This window comes from Protomyctophum parallelum, assembly GCF_964188405.1.
Source record: "Protomyctophum parallelum genome assembly, chromosome: 15".
NCBI classification, from domain to species: domain Eukaryota; kingdom Metazoa; phylum Chordata; class Actinopteri; order Myctophiformes; family Myctophidae; genus Protomyctophum; species Protomyctophum parallelum.
The window spans coordinates 11,397,888-11,419,072 of record NC_139710.1 but is presented as its reverse complement, the minus strand read 5'-3'; the positions used below and the strand labels follow the sequence as shown (position 1 = coordinate 11,419,072).

The window sequence follows — 21,185 nt, the reverse complement described above, 5'->3', positions numbered from 1 at the left end:
CACTTCACACGGGTGTGATTATTCTATTAGGCTACTGTTCGATTGTAATCATTATAAAGAGGAGTCCTTTATTTTCTATTCCCATTCTCTCATTAGCAATCAGGTCTGTATGCCTGCATGATGTGCCTGTCATAAAAAAAATGACAAAGTTATTCTGATTCTACAGTAGTTTTAACGACTGTAGCCTACCTAGTGAGGAGGGGAACTGAGATATTTTGTTAAACGTAAATAAAAATACATGCATACATACATACACAAAAATGCAGTAATGCATATTGTCACTTTCACCCAAATGCAATATGCATGGACCCAGTGTTTCATTATCATCAACAATGCATAGGAGATAGCACTACTTGCAAATACAAGTTTAATAATAAAGCTTGTACTTGTTATTGTTATGACACATGTTATTTGTGGAATGAATGTCAGACTTTTTATTCTCTATCTCTAACTACAGGGGGATTCACGTTGTCTCTTAGCAACATCATAATTGAAATATTATGATGAGCCCCCCCCAACACACACAAACACAAACTCTCTACACCGAAATAGGCTGGTAGTTAAAGACCACACTTGCTTTGCTTTCTTGACTCTCAACATGAAGACAGCATGGAATAGAAGGGGGCATTCTGACAGGTTGTTGTGGGGTAGCCTAGTCAACAGCTATTGAACCCCCTCCTCTCTCCAACCCACCCACACAGTATACTCCCCAGAGAGTAGGCCCTAATGGCCCTATTTACCCCCTTTCATTTACGGGAACTAATAGTAGTGCCCCTCAACCCCCCATTTGTAGCCCCCTTAGGAATTCACCAAGAAGTGTAGTTTGCCCCCCGCCCCCAACCTCCACCCTTCGCCCTCATTTACATCTCAATAAGGAGTGTTCATTGGACTTTGACACCCCATAGACAAGAGGATTGCTTTGCTTCCTGAATTTGGGGTCAGCTGTGCAGGGTGATAACAGCACACTCTAGTCTGCTAATGTGAGCCTTGACCTCACCTCCCCACCCCTACAACCACCCTGCTTCCCACAGTAGTGATGAGGGCCCGTCCAGTACGGACGGTTGACTGATACGGAACATATCGTTTAACTGGCCCATGTACTCTAAACTAGGGTCGGTGACGGTGTGTGTCACAATGGTTACCAGTTGTGTGGTTGGTATTCGTAACATAACTTGATTTACATAATAGGAGATTTTAACATTCACCAACCATGTACCAACCACTATGTAACTTAAATAGTTGAAAATGATTGCCAATCCATTGTGAATATATGTATTGTTTTGGCTGTGTCCAAGTTGGTTTGTGTTTCTATTTACATTGCCTAATAATTCATAGCCTATTTATTTAGCATGATTAAACATCATTACTGAAAGAATCAAAGAAAAGGGAAGACACCAGGCAAGAAACTCTGCAACAGTGCTAAGACACAGCAACCTCTGGAGTCACAAATGGGTTACCAATTTAAGTGTGATATGATTTGATTTCCTTGAGTTTCGATTATTGGCCTGTAAAAAGGCTTTGATGCAAAACTGCAGATTTTAATTTATAACATCTTATAACCTAATCATGATCATATCCCTTATAAGCAGATGCATTGGGAGAGGGGTTGTGGAAGTAGGAGAGGTGGCTGGACGGATGAATAAAGAAAGTTGGCACGAGTTGAGAGAGGCCACGTCTATTACACATCTATTTCATGTCTATTACATGTGGCCCCTACCCAGAGTAAGACCTCAAACTGATTCTGGATCAGCTGATGAGGTCCCTCAGAGACCTCGGCTCATCAGGGACCTCTTTTCGTTATGTGGAGCCTTCGCTTGAGTTTGTCTTTAGGGCATTGATGGCACACAGAGCCTCAATATTGCACCGTATGGTTTGCACTATAAACCTGGAAATGGGGTGAAATACGTTGGAAAAGTTATGGAAAGGTTTTGAAAATGAATTATTAAAAATGTTTGGGAACCCTGACTGTATATCGACACATACCGGCTGAATACGTGGATTTCCTTGTGTTTGTATTGGAGAATTTCCAAAAACATAACCACATTTCTATCGGACAATGCTTAAAATGTATAACTGGCAGTTTTTGTATTGGCAGTGGTATGATTGTTATATAGAGTAACCTTAGGTATACTCAGAGTTATGATATATCCATCACATACCGTATATGTTAGTATTATAGTATATCACAGATTATAATGCTGTTGACTAACAAGTAATGAGAGCATATCTGTAGTGTGGACTTTTGATTTAGTGAAGCTGTTACTATAGCTGTAAAAACCAAAGTGCATGTTCGTAGCATTTGGGACAGTTTTTTTTTTTTTGGGGGGGTTTTCTGCCTTTTTATTTGGATTGCACAAGTGAAGATTGACAGGAAATGGGCAGTGACACGCAGCAAAGGCCGTCGAGTCGGGAATCAAACCCGCGACTGACTGTCATAGGGGATTCACACTATGGTCCCGGGTGCGCACTCGGGACCACTTGGCAGATGTTGTGGTAGTGTGAATGATGCGTACCGTTCCCGGGAGCGGATCGCCCAACCGTCCCCGGGACCGCATGGGGGGAGGGTCTCTGGACCGTTGAAGTGTATTCAGATACGGATCGTTCCAATGTGAATGCATGCAGTCGACGAGCCAAGCGTCAACAAAAAAAAACACAGCCTCTGCACGATGCGTAACACCAGCGCATTTCTCAACGCCGCCCTTCTCCTGTTGAATCTGCTTATACGCGCAGCACCGCGCTGATCTTATTCTGCGGACTACACGTGGCTCTTGGGCTTTGCTTGGCACAGTTTCCAAAGTAAAACAAAATAATAATAATGCTAAAGTAGAATCCATAGCAAACTAATACACTGGAGCACAGAACTGACTGACACAGTGAATAGCAGGCAGGCTGACAAGTAGTATAACGGCAAAAAGCCAAAGAGGCAATGCAATTCAGTGTGTCTGGATTTATTTGAGACAATGTCGCACCGTTGATGGTCAGTGTCCGTGCGCGCCAGCCATCAAGCACAGGATTAAAGTGTGTTATGCAAGTGTACCCGGGTGCGCTGTTGAATCTCGGGCAATGTGAATCATGGCCATCGGGGACCAGGCAACCGTATTCGAAAACGGTTCCAATGAAACGGATTCAGTCCGTCTCAGTGTGAATCCCCTATCAGTCTGCTTGTCTGCTTCAGAGCCTATATGTGGTATGCTCCTTAACCACTAGGCCATCAAAGCCCGTCTTTAAATCCAACTGTATTTGGGTGTTTTCGATCATGGCTCGTTATTCTCTGCTGGCTTAAAATATAGTGGTGGCTACTACTGGATTTTTTTTTTTTTTTTTAAGATTTGTTTTAGGCTTTTATTGATAGTATCAAGTGAAGACTGACAGGAAAGAGGAAGAGAGAAGGGGAGAGACATGCAGCAAAGGTCATCATGAATGGGACTCGAACACGCGACGCGCTGTCAGGCCAAAGCCTATATGTGCCTGGCCCTGGACGACTTGGCCAGTGGGCGCCCCACCACTGAATTATTGAACCCTCAGCACACTTGATAATCTGTTTGCATTGTGCTTCTGTGTGTCATTTAATCTAGTGAAATTCTTCCATGCTTCTGACCCTGTTGCTATGTTTGCATGCCTTTCAATGACAATGCATCACACAGGCTTACTGAAATCAACTGGTGCGCTTACTGCTTTTTCATCAATTCTGTGCATGTGACCTATATTCCTACACTATCTACGTATTATAGTTCATATGCCTGCCTATCTAAAGTTAATCAAGAAAATAATACATTTCACTATATTGAGTACTTAATATTTAAATAATATTCTTTTGACTATTGAGACAGAGAGGAAAGGTGGACAGAGAGCAGAGGAATCACATTCAAGCAAACAGTCTGGGTGGCCTGGAGTTGAACGGGCGATACACTCAGGAGAAATCCAGACAAAAACACATGTACCCATGAATCAACCTATAATCCTGTCCTGTTGGCCTTGCATTGTTTCATAGATACCCCCTGTTTCCCCCAAACCCTCCCACAGTAAAATGCAGTTGGAATGGAGCTAGTTGTTGTCTGAATTCTAATTTGGGTATTTTAGTAGCTCCAAACTTAATTTTTTCACGAATCGTACTCGCATACAGAACCCAGGCAAGGCCCAGTTAGCAAGCACGCATGCATGTCAAAATATGATATTGATTTCAATACATTTAAAAATGTTGAGTCTGTGGACAATTCTATATTAATCTGGGATTCCGTGACGTGAATAAATGTGGGAACCACTGGTTTAAACAACATTAGGAAGCAAGCCCAAATAAGCAACTATTGTACACGTAACAAGCCCAAATATCCCCACAACCAGCAACTACCAATAATTCTGTTTACAAGCGACTTTACAGAACAACAAGCCAAATGTCGCTTATAATAAGCAGACATGGCAACAGTGAAACACACACAAGAGTCCCAGTACATTCCCACCAAAACGGGTGAATAGAGGGTATGCACGTGACATTATCATACCTGGAAGTTATGTGGGAACACCTACTGAGTGGCAAAAACTACTTTCTGGACTTGACAGAAATTCACTTTGTCACTCGATCTGCCATTCACTTTATGCATGCGCATACCCTCTATAGGAGATCACTCTACCGTTGCATAGAAAAAGCTGAGTTTGATTTGACAGGGGAGGTTGGAGTTCCACACTGGCCGTTAAGGCCAGGGCACTCCATGCAAGTGCCTTCCGCACTTTGAGATCTTGCTTGAAATTCAGTACACATTATTATCTCTTGTCTTCAAATCATGAATGCAGTGCTTGATTGCCGTGAGTGTCACCAGCAGGATGAATTTAGCAAAACACGTTTGCTATTTACTCCTACAGATTTTGTCCAAACATCACACAAATCAGTACACATTATCTCCATAGTCATGTCATCAAGACGGACCCGACTTTTCATATTTCATCCTGATTTTCCAAGATATATGTATATATTTTTTTATGGAGTACATAATTCTGACAGTTAATGGTGGAGCGAGAGATGGGGAATGACACACAGCAAAGGTTATCAGGATCGGGATTCGAACCCGCTACACTGTCAGGCTGGATTAGCAGCAGCCTAGGTACCCGGACTTCTACGCCAGCCGTCCGTGAGACATGGCCAAAGCATTTCAGGGGCTATGCAAACTTGCAAGCAACAGATAGAAGGTGAAAAGGTTTGTACATAGTTCAACATCACTTTGAATGCATTAGAGAGAAATGGGTGTGACGGTTGCTAGAGAAAATTTGGATAGTGGATATGTGGCTTTGAATTCCATGTCTTAAACTTTGGCCACAGAGACATATTGGCAGGGAATCGTGTCCCCAGAATAGCAGTTTAGATGCAGACTAAATTGATTTGACAGTGAGAGGAAGCATGCTGTGTTGCAGACCAACACTGAGGCCTCTTTTAGACGTGGACCATCTCCAGATAAAATGGCAAAGTCCCATTGCGTTCTCATTTGTTATTGACCCTTTACACGAGAATGCACACTTTATGAAAACGCTATAATGTCGCTAGGTGGTAACGGGCTGCCAAATAGACCAGTAACCCACATACAAGAAGAAGAACCATGTAGCCCCCCTTCACGCAACCCTATCAGGGTTTTGCTTCCAGAACACAATGTGGTTGTGGCCGTCGCTCGCTGCCTGCTTTTTACTAACGCAATACGCATCGAGGTGACAGACAGGCTGACAGGCAGCCCAGAGCATGCAGGCAGAGCGCGCCACGGGATGGTTCTATATTTTATAATACATTAGGATAAACGCTGCTGCCGCCTATCACAATTAAGGCATTTTATTTACATTCACCATCGCTGATGAGCAGCGCTTTGTAGGCGAGGAGGGAGGCTTGTTCAGGAACATATGCGCTGTGAGCCAACGTGAGCCATGATGTCATATGTTTTGCGGATTCACCGTTTTGCCTGTTTACACGGAGAAGGGATAAAACGGCGTTCTCAAAGATTTCCACTCTGGCAACTGGTTTCCCTTTGTTGCGTTTTCAGCTCCTGAAAACACCGTTCTCGTGGGGACACCAACTATCGTTTGCTGGTGTCCCAGCAAACGATACTTTATTTTGCCGTTTTTTATGAACACCATTCTTGTCTAAAAACCACCTGAGACTCATCCAGGCCAGGGTGGCGTCTGCCTAAGATGGGGCACATTATGTTAATGTGATCATTGTGTTGAGTCCTCCATGTCTTGATCATGTAAGACCATCTCTAGTTTGTGGATGCTGTGTGTGGTGATGCTTTACATCAGGGGTTTTCAACTGGTGGTCCATGAAATAATTGCATGTGGTCCCTAACATAGGAAACATAGGAAAGTCTTTTACATTTATTGTCTCCACCAGCAAAACCATATTAGACTAGGGATGGGTCTGATTAATCGATAATCGTTAATTGGACCAGAAATCGATTATTAAAATTAATAATCGATATTTGTTTTTTCTTTATTTTTATGAAAATCTGTTGGAAAGGCAATATTGTCATCCAAACAGGACAGGGCTATAGGCCTACCAAAGTGTGCCTGGGTTGTGTCTGTGTAGCTGCATGACTGATGAGAGGAGTGTGAGTGACTGAGTGTGAGTGGAGATTGATTCCAATCAAGATACAGGTTTGGAGGATTTAGCAGGTGTTGGGAATTGACCTAATCAGGCCTAGGCTGGGGTTGCTATGGTGATCAATTGGCTCAACACTGGTCCAGGGACCACCAGTGGTCCTTGAGGGGGTTCCAGGTGGTCCTCATCCAAAAGATGGAGTTAGTAACAAAATGGACCCTTTAACTCTCAAGAGTTAAAAGTATTGTTAATCATCTACATCAGGGGTTCCCAAACCTTTTTGGTTTAGGTACCCCTTGGGGGGAAGAATTTTTTATTTGTAGGGTTCATAAAAATAAATCTCCCCCCCCCCAAGGGGTACCTAAGCCAAAAAAGTCTTCTTAATTCTCATGTTAAGGTTTGAGAGATGTGTAAACCCTCGCTCTTCCTCTTTTATGGAATTCATTTCGATGAGTCATAAACAGTTGGGGTGTGTGTGTGTGTGCGCGCGCGCGTGTGTGTGTTGGGGCCTGTGCTGTGGCAGGGAGGCTTTGCCATGGATCAGTGATGCACCACTGGACCCTTTGCAACCATAGTGGATTGGTCACCTGATCAATTGTGTGAATTATTAAAACTAATCACCATTCCGCAGCTTGCTGTCTGTCTGCCAGTGTATCTTATATTTCCCTAATCTCTTAGCTACTCAAAAACTGTCTGTCCTTTTGTCTGAGTTACATCATGGCAAGGTAACTACACAACACAGGGTGTTCTTACCCTTTAAAACATAATTACATTAATTCTGTTGATGTATTATATACAAATGTACATAAAAATAATAAAACACACACACACACACACACACACACACACACACACACACACACACACACACACACACACACACACACACACACTTAACCCATTTTGGGCGGGAACCCATTTTGGCATTATGTTATGCTTTAGCTATTGAATAATAACAGATCTACAAGCTCATAGCGCGCCACCGAGTGGCTCAAATCTTTCCGAAAATTGTCATGATTTAGAAAACTTAAATGAACATTCATGGTTTTAATGTGAAAGTAAGTGTGAGGATGTGTCTTCAAGTATGGAAACACAACAGAGTTTCTTTGTGTTGCAGATTGGGGACCTGAAAGACCACTACCACTTCTTCCACAGTAGAACAATCAAGAGGTCTACTCTGTCCAGCCGTGGTCGCCATAGTTTTATCTCCATGGAGCCTAAGGTAAGTTAAAGTTTACAGTTGTGTTTGGGAGGGGAAACGAGGTGCAGTAGACGAGCTCCTTGTGCATCACCACCACACAAGAAGACAAATCATTTGAGATTGGCATCAAGGCCTTGTTAATATCTCACCTGTGCTTTGACAGTGTTTGATTATTCGGAATAAGCTGGTATGTAGGCCCATATTTCATATAACCTCATAACCACATTCCTTCATAGGAAAGGGTGAATATAGGTTTGTCTACGCTCGTGAATTTCCACAGACGAGACCTATTGTTTCCCCCTAGTCTTCTTGCTTTTTACTGTGACCAGATCATAACCCTGATGTATTGATTGATTCCTTCAAAATAGAAGCTCTGGGGTGCCGGGAAGACATGGCCGCTTTTACTCTGTAAAGCGCCTTGACGTGTGGGCACGTCGGGTGGACTGAACCAGTTAATAACACTTAGAGACGTACAAATATACACTTCTATATAGCCAAAAACAGGAGGTAAAAAGGGGAAAAAAACATATACAGTGAGAGGAAAAAGGTGTGGGTGGGGGATTCAGATTTTACGGGTGTCAGTTTCGAATTGCAGCCGTCTGTAGGTGCCCTTTGAGATCGGTTTTGATGGAGTCAAGGGATTTGCATGTCTTAATGACTGTTGGTAGGGCGTTCCACATTTTGGTGGCATAGGAGCGAAGTTAATTTAGTCCCTTGTTTGTGCCGAATCTGGGTTGCACATGGTTTGTTGAGCTCCCTCTGGTGTTGTGGTTGTGGACTTCGTTGACATTAACAATCAGCGCCGGGATTTCTTTCAAAACAAACAGCCCGGGGTGCCGCGCATATATGGCCGCTTTTACTCTGGACAAAAACCGGGAGAAATATTTTTGCTTGCTTACCTCGCTATCATTACGATAAAGTCGCTGAATAATCCCTCGCGTTCATATTTTGAACGAGAGGCATGTTGAAGTCAGGAATGAAGAGCTTAGTATATCCATCTGGTCAAAACCACGGAGAGCTCCCTAGATTAGGAGATACGAGGCATTCTTTCTGAGCCGTATAGAGAGAAGTGATCAGAATATTTTTCTCTCGTTTGATATCAATGAATATCTTGCTAGGACGTGTACACACGTCCTAGCAATCCGTCGGTTGGATTAGTTATGACATTTCCACACATCCTACGGTCTAAATGGGTTAAGTATTTAGACAGGTACAGGTTTCTTGGTGGTGTATCGATTCTTGTGGACCAGACCCATTGCAAGATGCTGTACTCTGTCGTCAACCCTAAGCCATTCCAGCCTGTCAAAATGGGAAGGGGTGAGGTGGGTTCGAGGAGTGATGCCAAGTAGTAACCTGACCAGTTTGTTTTGGGAAGTCTGGCGCCTTGTTTTAAGGGCCTTTGAGGTGCTGTGGTACCAGGAGGTGCATGCATAGTCGAAGAACCCTTGTACTAGGGCTCCTGTTAGGGTCTTCAAGGTGTTTTTGTTGAACACTGTGGACCAGGCCTCTTCATGGAGCCCATCAGAAGTGTGACCGTGGATCCGGAGCCCACCCTGTCTATCTCTCTTCTATTCTTTCTTCCTATTCACAACAATAGGAAGACAACAACAACATCACAACCACCATGGCTGGTGACAGTGTTGTTAGCTGCAGCAACATGTAGCCTGCCCTAGTAACCTCTCCTCCTCCCCGGAGAAGTCTTGCCTCCCCGAACCGTCTGAGGCTCGGAGCGCCGGCTCCCATGCTGCTGCGGGCTGCTGCTGATCCACAAGCTCTCAAGGCGTTGCGTCCTGCCTGTTTTTGCAGCGCCATTCGCTACGCGTTGAGAGCTTGTAGATCTGTCTATTTTTGCAGCGCTGGTGTCGGGGTTCGTTCACGTTGTCAATAAAAAAATAACCTAGTTTACAGGCGGAGATGAAGTTCAATCAGTGGGTTGAATCAGCAGCAACACGCTAAGCTAAGTGCTAAGCTAATGATCCCTGAGCCTGCACTAACGCCAGGCAGCCTGTTAGCTTAGCTTGTTGCTAACAATTTGTCACTCCTTTACCTTTTCTCTCTTTTTCATTTTTTTCCCCCCGACTTCACGGGTGGCGCATTGGGTTGTGATGAGACACGAGACAGCAGTGTGCATTCTGGTGTGACTGTATGTTATTAAACTGCATGGGTCTGGACTCCGGAGCGTAAACAACATGTAGGCTTAGGCTACTGTACAGTAGCCTCCCTCGGTTCCCGGCTCCCTGCCTTTACTCTGGCTGCTAGAGTGAGTGAGCATCACGGTCGTTCCCCAATGCTGCGGGGACTTTGGGAGCATACCATTATAACGGGAGGAGAACGTTAAAAATTACGTTTTTGCTACTCACCAAAACAAAGGCGGGTTGTGTCATTAGAAAATATTCTCTATGAGGCAATTCCCTGGGCAATATCGGTAGAAGGCGCAGTGGATTAACTAAAAGTATTTTTTCCCCGGTGGAAACAAAATCCCATTTTGGCCAAAAAGTACCGTTTATACGTGCGGTGGGGGGGGGGGGGGGGGCTCAGAGTGCTTCCACTAAGGAAAGTAGGCTTTCTAATGACACAACCTGCCTTTGTTTTGGTATCAAAAACATTCTTTCTATTTACGCTAAAGACGAGGCTGGTCTGCATTCATGCGAGCCCCAGAAGTCGATGGTAACATAGCTCTAAATGCAACGCATTAGAGCTATGGACCAGAGCTATATTTGATCCAAAGAGAATGGATTCAGTTTTTCCCAGGTGTAAAGATAGTTTGTTTATTATCAGCGAGATTCTACCGAGCTCAGAGTTGAGGGCCTTTTCAACCTGCAGTTTGTTCCTGTCTGAGACCAGCAGTGCTGACTCTGCTGAGTCATCTGTGAACAGGAACAAGTTGCAGTCACAAGCTGATGTTATGTCGTTTACATATATTAGGAACAGTAAAGGCCCTAGTTGCTTCCTTGTGGAACACCACAGCTCACTGGGAGGGGGTGGTTCACCTCCACCATCTGTTCTCTTCCCTCCAGGTAGGATTTCATCCAGCTCCCTGATGTGCAATTGCTTTTAGCTTGTTAACCAGTATGGAGTGGTTCATAGTGTCAAAAGCTTTTTGGAGGTCCAGAATGTATGAATAGTGATAAGTGAAGCCTGTTCTTCACAGACTGTGAATGTTAGGTCAGACAGTGTTTGTCCTGAGGTAAACCTTCCCTCCATCCTATCGCCTCACATCACCGCATGAGGTCATCAAAACCCACCTGCATTATTGATGGAGCTGGAACCTCACACCGCATCTCCTAGTGACTGATCTTGTTTGATGCATACAGGACAAACACTGGGGCACCGACTCTAGTGTGACTCTTTGAAATGAATGGACTGAAAGGGCAGGTATGAACATTACTGCATGGCCAAGTTAGATGGCATGGAATAAAAAACAAATACAATGACTGACTACAACATACTAGTCCCTGCAGCAGGTCAAAAAAGCTTGTCACTAGATGCCACCTTAGAAAGAACAGCGATCCCGCTGGATCCACTCCCAGATCCTTACTCTTAATTGTAAACTGCACCAAACCCATGCCTAAACGTAACCCTTCACTAAATTGAATAAATTAAACCCTTACTGTTAATTATCATGGGACCTCTGTCCTATCTATGGTGGCCAGCTAGTGACACCTTCTGCTAGAAGTGATCACTCACTACTTGGACATCAACACAGATGATTATATTGGTACCATGATTTCTACTGTTATGTGTGCTGTGTATTTAGACTGTGGCCTGGCTTTTTGAGGGGCGCTAGCCCCTCCTATGTCCAGCTTTTAGTGTGTGTGTTCACAGACTTTGTCCTACACAAACATTAAATTCCAATTGACAATGAATGGACAATTTTACGTCAACATTGCGTAACATAATCATTGATATGTTGTATATAGGACTGTCAGTCTTATATGGTACAGGTAAGAAGTCAGCGATGATGTACGATGATAAGAGCGCCCCATACTTCACACAGGTGTGATTATTTATAACGGTAAACCAACAAATATCCATTAGTGCGCACACAAATTATTTTTAGGGTCCAAAGAATTGATGTGCTTGGAAAGTCAAAATGGATTAAATACAATTCCGAAAATAGTTTCTTAATTCTCATGTTAAAGTTTGAGAGATGTGTAAACCCTCTCTCATTTCAATGAGTCATAAACGTGTTTGTGTGTGTGTGTGTGTGTGTGTGTGTGTGTGTGTGTGTGTGTGTGTGTGTGTGTTATTGACATGGCCTCATCTTGATTAATGACTTGTTTCAAGGAACAGCAATGTCCGTGTTGTTCGCCTATGAATGTGACGTTAACCCATTTAGGCCTAAGGCCGATTCTAAAAACGCCTCTAAATCCTGACCTAAGGTTTCTGAAAAACTTCAAATATTTATATAGCAGCATCAAAAAAAGTTATATTTTTGAATACTGTACAGAACCCAAATATTGGTTCCCGGCCTGAGGGGGTAAGATACCAATATGGGTTCCCGCCCAGAATGGGTTTGAGCACGAGTATGTCTATTAGTACCAGTAGGGGCGCTGTTGTGCCAGAAACAGAGAGAGATAGTGCTGTACTGTTGCCTGCTAATGAGAGAGAGAGAGAGAGAGATACACCAATCTACGTTGGTATATTTGTCCCCCGTTAATAAAGGCATGTGTGAAGAATGCATTCCAAGAATCCAGGATGTTATGAGTGTATATATACATGCATGCATTTGAATGTGTTGTGTGACTGCTTGAGGAATGAAGATAAATTAATTGATGTTTTGCTTGCATGTTTATAAGCTCATGCTGATTGTGGAAGGAAAGAATGTGAGGAGCTGACAAAAGTGGAAGTGAGGAGGAGGAAAAGGCAGAAGGGAAGGAACAGATACGAGTACTTGTCATTGACCCCTTGCCCTTGCACTTGAAACCCACCATGTGCACATTGCACAAGCACACAGATGCTGATTTTCTTCTGCTCCTAATGAATGAACGTTCTCACTGCCCGTGCACTTGCGCTCCAGTCGTGCATGTGAAGGTCTCCCGCGCACATTCTCATTGGAATGCATTGACCAGACGTCCTGCTATGGCCAGATTCGGCAAGAGCAGTTTCACACAATCCTACGTGCACAATAAAGCGCGTGAGCGATGTTTTTTTTATTGGTGGGTTCCCAGCGATGCAATGTTTTCCTTTTCCCCTCCTGCACTGCTGACTTCTGTTTGTGTGCTCTCCATTTGTTCTGTCTACCTGCTGTTTTAACTTTTCATCACCATCCTCCTGTCTCTCATCAGTGTTCTTTGTAGTTGCCTTTCTCACTGTTTTTTTTCATGCTACACCCTCCTCTCTCTCGTTCTCAGACCGACAGTGCGGCATGGTAGGCCTGTGTTTTGGTGCCAGCTGGCATAAGGGACGCGAGAGAGAACGGGGGAGGGGGGGGGGGTGGTAGAGGAGAGTGGTGCGGGTCAAAAAGAACTGAGGAAAGAAAGGGAGAAGAGCTGAGGGAAGCGGAAAGACAAGACTACAAAATTGTACTCCTCGGCGCACAGATCTCTGCCAGGTCTGGTTGCCTACCCAGGGCAGTGTCAGTGCAGCTGTCGGGACACTCCAAAGAGACCCCTCACCATGCAATTCTAATTTGGATATTGTGTAAAGGCTGGCAGCACAAGGCTCCAAAAAGTAGACGGGTCCAACAGTACAGTTTGGGGTATTTTATTTACCTCTCCAAATGTGCAAAGAGTGCAAGCTGGTGACGATGCAAAAATAAATAAGACTGGCCAAAAATAGGAAAATGAAATGTACACTAAAAGCTACACTAGAAAACCACAAATCAAGAACTTAAGATACTGGTTACAGGCTAAACCTTTCACAAAGGCCCTGGCAGTTCTCCCCTGCTGTTGTCTCAGACTAGCCTCAAGTCAAACTGAACATCTCTTCACCTACAGCATGCCTTCTCTTAAGCCCTAAAGTTATTGAGCCAACCAGGAGTCAAACCTAGAATTCCATTTTCTGATCATAGTCAGACACGTTAGCCATTGCACCATGGGCCTTATCTGGGGCACACAATCTGGCGTGTGTGTGTGTGTGTGTGTGTGTGTGTGTGTGTGTGTGTGTGTGTGAGTCAGAAGGGTGTAGCAGTGCCACAGGTGTGCCCTACCATCCACTGTACTAGTTGTTGCCATGGCCGCACCAATACGGCTTATTATGGTTTTATTACACTAAACTAGTGTGTTATGACCTTTAACCACGGGTTAAAGGTGACTTTCTCCTCGGGGCTGATGCTAGTGATGACCTGGGCCAAGTCGATTCCCTTCCCTCCAGACATTATTTGAGACTACCCTGGTAAAAGCTTGTTATTGTTATTGTTATTTCATATTTCTTTTAAACGTATTTTTTTTAACCCATTTTAGACCTGAGGTCGATTAAAAAAAAAAGTCTTCTAAAGGCAAGGTTTTATGGGTTTCTATATCAGTGGTGCTCAACCTTTTTCATGTCAAGCCTGGACCCCCAGAATTATCTGTATTTGGCTGTGGACGGCCATCTGAAAATATGTTGTTCCAGGTTACCCCCCCCCCCCCCCACCCAGGAGCAAAGATTTTAGTTAAAAAACATTTGTATCCAAAGATTTGCGCCATATTTTCACGTTTTTGCCAAAAATAGCAGATCTACAAGCTCGTAGCGTCGCACTCGGTGATGTACTATGCGCTTGTAGATCTGCTATTTTTCAACAGCTAAAGTATAACCTAATGCTTAAAAAACCAAAAGGGGTTCCTGCCCAGAATGGGTTAATACTGTCAAGGGCCAAATTCAAGATTGATATCTTGTAGCCTACCTTATATTACAAAACCTTCTCTTCAACCAAGAGCATCTGTCTAAATGTGTTTCCAAGTCCAATTTAATTTGTATAGTGCATTTCATTCAAAGAGAAACAAAATGTTCTTCCCGTCTATTTTTTTTCTTTCTTTTATTTTAGGTGAGAAAGGAAACCCATATGGGGCTTATTATACAAGGTTCTCACCTGAAATAATAAACAAGTAGTAAGTAAGTTCAACATGATAATCAAACAAAGTATGACAAACAACAAATACACTTGTGTGTGTGTGTGTGTGTGTGTGTGTGTGTGTGTGTGTGTGTGTGTGTGTGTGTGTACTGCAACTATCATAAACTACTATCCCCACATTTATTTTCCTAAATGGGAGGGGGGGGGGTGGACTACTTTTTAAATGTTATACTTAGTAGTGACAGGCTAGCTACCGTTGCTACTCGGCTTTATAATTCTACTGATAACTCAAACTTCAGGGCCATTTCCCCAGTGTTTGCAAGCACTGCTTACAAACATGTATACACTGTTCTATGCTCATTGTTATAATGAACGTTAAATAATGATTGCATTATGAGCTCAAATATCTTTGGACCGGAAAAAGTAAATGGTTGCCATTAAGCTGATTTAAATTCACATAAAGACATCAATGACACGGCCACGGGTAAAAGAAACACATGAGAATAGTTGCCTCTCCCTGTATAATTTCCCTTCCTGCTTAATTCCCCACAGGAAGGAAGAAACAACTGTTAAACTCATCCAGGCATTTACTCAACTCAGTCACAGAAGCATGAGGATTCCAGGCTCGTTTGCTTACTTTTTTAAACGCTTTTGTACTTGTGGCCCTTTACCCAATCATGTGCACTGTGCACGCTAAACCAGAATAACAGAGAGCCCAGAGTCATCCACAGCTGAATTTTTAAAGGGATATGCTGAAAGGCTGCAAGGAGGAAAGGGTTGGCTAATTTCTATGATGGCCTGAAGACCTCTTGAAGTCTTGGCACGTGAACAGTATTTTACTACCTACAAAAGATGAGTACATTTGTAATCTAATCTTAATCTGTTTCAATTCCTTTTAGTGCCATGAAAGCCACAATTCTTTTAAAGGTATATTCAGTGATTTCACTTAATTCAAATATCACTTATTTTTTTGTTTTGTTGTGATACTCCTCCCTACTATAGAGTGTGCTGGCCATATAAGGAGTTCCTCCCTGTCCCCAGTTAACCCCTGGGGGTCAAAAAACCTTAGGTTTCGTTTTTTACTCTCTATCCTGATTGGACGAAAGGCTGGGTCCCACAACCAAAAACGAAACCTAAGGTTTTTTTTTGTAAAATCACTGAATATACCTTTAAAGGTTTATTCACAATGGTACTTACATTACATGTATATCTTTATGGATAGTGCCAAAATAAACAAATCCGCTTTTATCCAAATCATATTTTTTCCTTTCAGACTAAAGACTCATAATATCAAGGAAACAAAGTGGGATGAGTTAAAGAGCTGTCATGGTCTTCACGGCAGTTCCCATGTGTGCTGGTATTTGGTGAACCCCCTCTAGCTCAGTCGTTAGAATCTAGTACTTTATTCCATCATCCGGAAAAAATGTTCCGCACAGAGTATGATGTGTACTATACTATTATTACTATACTACATTTTATAGAGAGAAACAAGTCAGTGAGGATGATTTTTCCTTTCACTTCTTGAAAACAAATTGGGTCCACTCCATCCAAGAGTTTGTGTACAGAGAGCAAGGATAATGTGATGATTTCAAGGGGTTTTCAGTGGCCCAGTTTGATTCCTTGCTAGTAATACTGGAGCCACACTTTAAATGGAAGACCACCAATTTATTCAATCCATTGATCCTGAAGAGAGGGTGGCAGTAGACACACGCACACACATACACACGTACACGCACACACGTACACACACGCACACACCCACACACACACACACACACACACACACACACACACACACACACACACACACACACACACACAAGTTTAATACGGCAATCCAAATTGTGCCATGACATTTGGAAATGTGGGCACTAGGCGATGTTTTGACTGAATCCAGCCTCAAAACACTGCAACATAGCCTAGAGTACAATCTGATGGATGTGAAAAATGCAGGAAATCAAACATGATCCCAAATTTTGAATGATAGACGAATGTTTCGGCGGCGGTGTGTCATTTATTTTTTATCCCTGGTCCTTTTATGAAGTATTTAATACCTGACCTATTAACTGTTGTGATTATTGTAATAAAGGTTTGAGTATTTTAAGAGTGCCAGATATACATTGTTATAAGCAGATGATAATAGGCTGTGTTACTCTCAGTTCTTCATCAATCATTTGTTTCAACAGCTAACCGTATAAAGTTTCAAGCTAAGCTATAAGACACGGTAGGTGACAGATCACTGTGGAGTATCTGAACTGCACACAGTGCAAGAATACACAGCTTTGCTTCCTGTGTTGGTCCAAAGACTGCCACGGCCATCCTGCTGCTTAAGCCTTTGACCCTCTTTAAATTTGCTAGCTTTCAGTTCTTTGACTTCAGTTCAAGCAGAGTCATAAAAACAGCAGTGAACGTGGATCAATTTGTTCTCATTTGTTCTATTGAAATGAACTCTACCCAGTTTCCCCTGGTTACTGACCCGGCTATTAAGACTTAAGAGCCACCTGCAAACCCTTATACCAGGGGTGCCCACACTTATTTGACTCAAACTACTTTTAAACTGACCAGCTCAACAAGATCTATCCACCCCCCCAAAAAAATATTATCCCATTGCTGAAAATAGTTTTTAACAGTTACCTTAGGCGATATAAGACAAACACATAGAATGGGAAATAGAAGGGCAAAATGGAATTGGTAGGTTTTTTATATATATTATAACTTTGTAATGTTTGTCTGCAACACTCTTGAAAACAATGTATTGCTTTGTGGTTTGAGCAGACACCTTTTTATGTCAATCCATCAAGTCACCTTAATTCAAGTGGAAGATGCCAAAAATAGTTTATTATATTATATATTTTAGGAGCATGTCATGTCACGTGGTCTACTTGCACAGCCTATGTGATCTGGTAGATCGCAATCTACCTTTTGGGCACCCCTGCCTTACACTGATGGAGTGGGGAGGAAGAGAAGTGGGAGGGATGCACATCAGAGTGGTCATGCAAGAGAGAAAGACGGGCAGATGTACCGAAAAACCAGCCGTTTCGACCGAAAATCAACCGATAATTCCCAGTAGGTTACTTATTACGCCGATCTTATCTAGCCGATCGGCTCGTCTGGAGCCTACTGGCTGCGATTGGCGTTAATGACACGTTAACCAATCTTATCGGTCTAGTCAGGTCTACTGGACATGCTGGGAGCCTACTGAAAATGACAAGCCTCCTCATACCCTCCCCTAAACTTAACCGCAAGCATGTCGCAGCGCGGTCCTAATATTAACGCATGTTCGCCAACCTTAATCCTGTCGTTTTTTTTAATCAGTCGGCAGAGCATGCCCATACTCGTCAAACAATCGTACTGATCCTAAGTGATCACTGCGGTCTTGTCTATTGATAACAGTCGAATCGGGTGGAGAAACAGGATGACTGAGGTTGAGATGGCAGAACGGGACAGAAAAGTGAGAGAGTATAATAGGGGATTCACACTGAGACGGACTGAATCCGTTTCATTGGAACCGTTTCCGAATACGGTTGCCTGGTCCCCGATGGCCATGATTCACATTGCCCGAGATTCAACAGCGCACCCGGGTACACTTGCATAACACACTTTAATCCTCCAGACGGCGGTTTGTTTGATGGCTGGCGCGCACGGACACTGACCATCAACTGTGCGACATTGTCTCAAATAAATCCAGACACACTGCGTTGCATTGCCTCTTTGGCTTTTTGCCGTTATACTACTTCACTGTCAGCCTGCCTGCTATTCACTGTGTCAGTCAGTTCTGTGCTCCAGTGTATTAGTTTGCTATGGATTCTACTTCAGCATTATTATTATTTTGTTTTACTTTGGAAACTGTGCCAAGCAAAGCCCAAGAGCCACGTGTAGTCCGCAGAATAAGATCAGCGTGCACTGCAGTGCTGCGCGTATACGCAGATTCAACAGGAGACGGGCGGCGTTGAGAAATGCGCTGGTGTTACGCGTCGTGCAGCGGCTGTGTTTCTTTTTGTTGAGGCTTGGCTCGTCGACTAGAGATTGTGTCACGTTCTTTAAAAAAAACAGTCCACTTCCTTCTTTAGGTACGCATTCATTCACATTGGAACGATCCGTATCTGAATACACTTCAACGGTCCAGAGACCCGCCCCCCCTAGCGGTCCCGGGGACGGTTGGGCGATCCGCTCCCGGGAACGGTACGCATCATTCACACTACCACAACATCTGCCAAGTGGTCCCGAGTGCGCACCCGGGACCATAGTGTGAATCCCCTATAAGGGAACAAGTAAGACGCGCAAACGCGGGAAGCGAACGCAGCTCGTGTGTGTGTGGTTGTGTGTGTGTGTGTGTGTGTGTGTGCTACAGCTGCGCCCTGTGTGTGTGTGTGCTACAGCTGCGCCCTCTGGTGGCGGGCGGGTGGTGTAACAGCGTGACACACACACACACACACAGACATTCAGCCCTTGCTGTCATAGTAAGTGGCTCACTGCGTTCGCAATAATAGTCCCTGGTCGATCATTTCACTGCTCTGCACATCTGGAGTTGAATAACAGAACAGGTGTATTTGTCTTGGTTCAAACGATGCCAGTATATTGGCATCAAAACTGAGACGGGGATGCATGGCAAAATTAGGAGGAAATGCGGGCACAATGTTATTTTTCCTTTTGGAGAGGGATTGGCAAATGGTACAAAATCAACTAGGAAAAAGTGCCCCTCGGGGCACAGGTCTCCACCAGGGCAGGTCAGGTTGTGGCCTCCTGGTGGCGCTATAATAAGCCAATGTGAAAAGGGTGCCATTTCTTCTTACGCCTTTGATGGCAATCGGATGATTTGAGGCATTTTGTTCCAAAAATGTGCTTTGCAAAACTCTGCCTGTTCGTGGCGCTATAACAGGCCAATGTGAAAAGGGTGGGATATATTCCTCAGCCTAGTAGGAACGTCTGTGAAAGATTTCACGTAAATTTCACACTGCGTTCATGATTTGAGGCTTTTTGTTCAAAACGGGCCAATCCTATAAACTTTGAAAGCCAATGTTAGCCAATCAGGATGGAATATGAAATATCGGACAGATCTGTGTTGAGCACACATGACTATAGAGATGTGTAACGATTTGCAGGATTTTTGGACAAAATATGGAGGAGTAATATAAAAAAATGTGTTTTACAAAAGTCGGCCTCCTGGTGGCGCTATAACAGGCCGTTATGGAAAATTTGGGGCAGAGGTTCATCGTTGGCATCAGTAAGCGTGCAAGATTTGACAAAGCCTCAAATCATGAACACATCAACACAGCGTGCAAGTTACGTGAAGTCTTTCACAGACTTTCCTACTAGGCTGAGGAATATATCCCACCCTTTTTCACATTAGCCTGTTATAGCGCCACCAACAGGTGGATTTTTGCAAAACACATTTTTGGAACAAAATGCCTCAAATCATCCAATTGCCATCCAAGGCGTAATAAGAAATGCCGCCCTTTTCACATTGGCCTATTATAGCGCCACCAGGAGGCTACAACCTGACCTGCCCTGGTGGAGACCTGGGCACTTTATCTAGTTCTGATTTAGCCCATTCCATCCTTTGAAAATTACTTGGTCAATTACATTTATTGTTTATGCTACCGATCAAAGGTCTTGTTTAGCACTACGCTAATGTATGCAAATCGCACTGACACTCATGGATACGCACAGACAAGTACACTCATATCCTGATGATGCTGTTGTTTTGGGGTTAATGGTGTGTGTAAACGGTTGCTTTGAAGCTGATGATAATGACAGAATTTAGAGGGAAATGAGCTGAGACCTCAGCAGACGGTCTAGCATTGCGATCAAATAAAGCCTTTGCCTTTTCTCTGACTCTTTCACCATCCGACTTCTTTACTTTTATCATTCTCTTCTTTCCCCGATCTCACTTCCAAACAGGTCTTCATGCCTGGCTATAAAGATTCTCTGGTTATTATAATTCATAGAAAAATCCTTGTAACTTATACAATCCCTTTTGTTTGTTATTCTAACACCCCCCCCCCCCCCTGCCCTTTTCTGTACTTTTTATTGACTCCCCTGGTACTTGTTCTCTCCAGTTCTTTATCATTTCTCCATTTCCTGTCTTATCTGGTCTCATTCCCTCACTCTCCACCTCTCCAGAGAGGCTGGCAGATTGTTTTAGTGCATGAGACCAGATAATCACTCTTGAGTCATTATGTGTCGACTATTCACTTCAATTCCTCTCCTCCTCCAAGCTACTCCTTCTATTGATGCCGTATAGATGTGAAGCACTGGCTTCGCCTTTTTAGTCTCACATTGTTCATGAAGCTGTGGAATGGACCATAGAGAGCATTAAAGGAGAATTCCATGCTAGAATGCTTTTCTTCTTACCTTTCTTTGTAGTTGTTACGTCCCCACCAAAGAGGTCCAGGTGTTTTTTTGTGCAAAAACTCCTT

General features: G+C 43.5%; 1 protein-coding gene across 2 annotated transcripts in view; it reads left to right on the top strand.

Moving 5' to 3' along the window:
- Nucleotides 1–21,185, top strand: part of pcsk5b (proprotein convertase subtilisin/kexin type 5b) — a 74,972-nt gene that overhangs the window by 1,455 nt on the left and 52,332 nt on the right. For both annotated transcript variants that reach the window (XM_083784910.1, XM_083784909.1), the window contains exon 2: nt 7,689–7,793. In XM_083784910.1, coding sequence (XP_083641036.1) covers nt 7,689–7,793 — 105 coding nt within the window. The remainder of the gene's footprint in view (nt 1–7,688; nt 7,794–21,185) is intronic.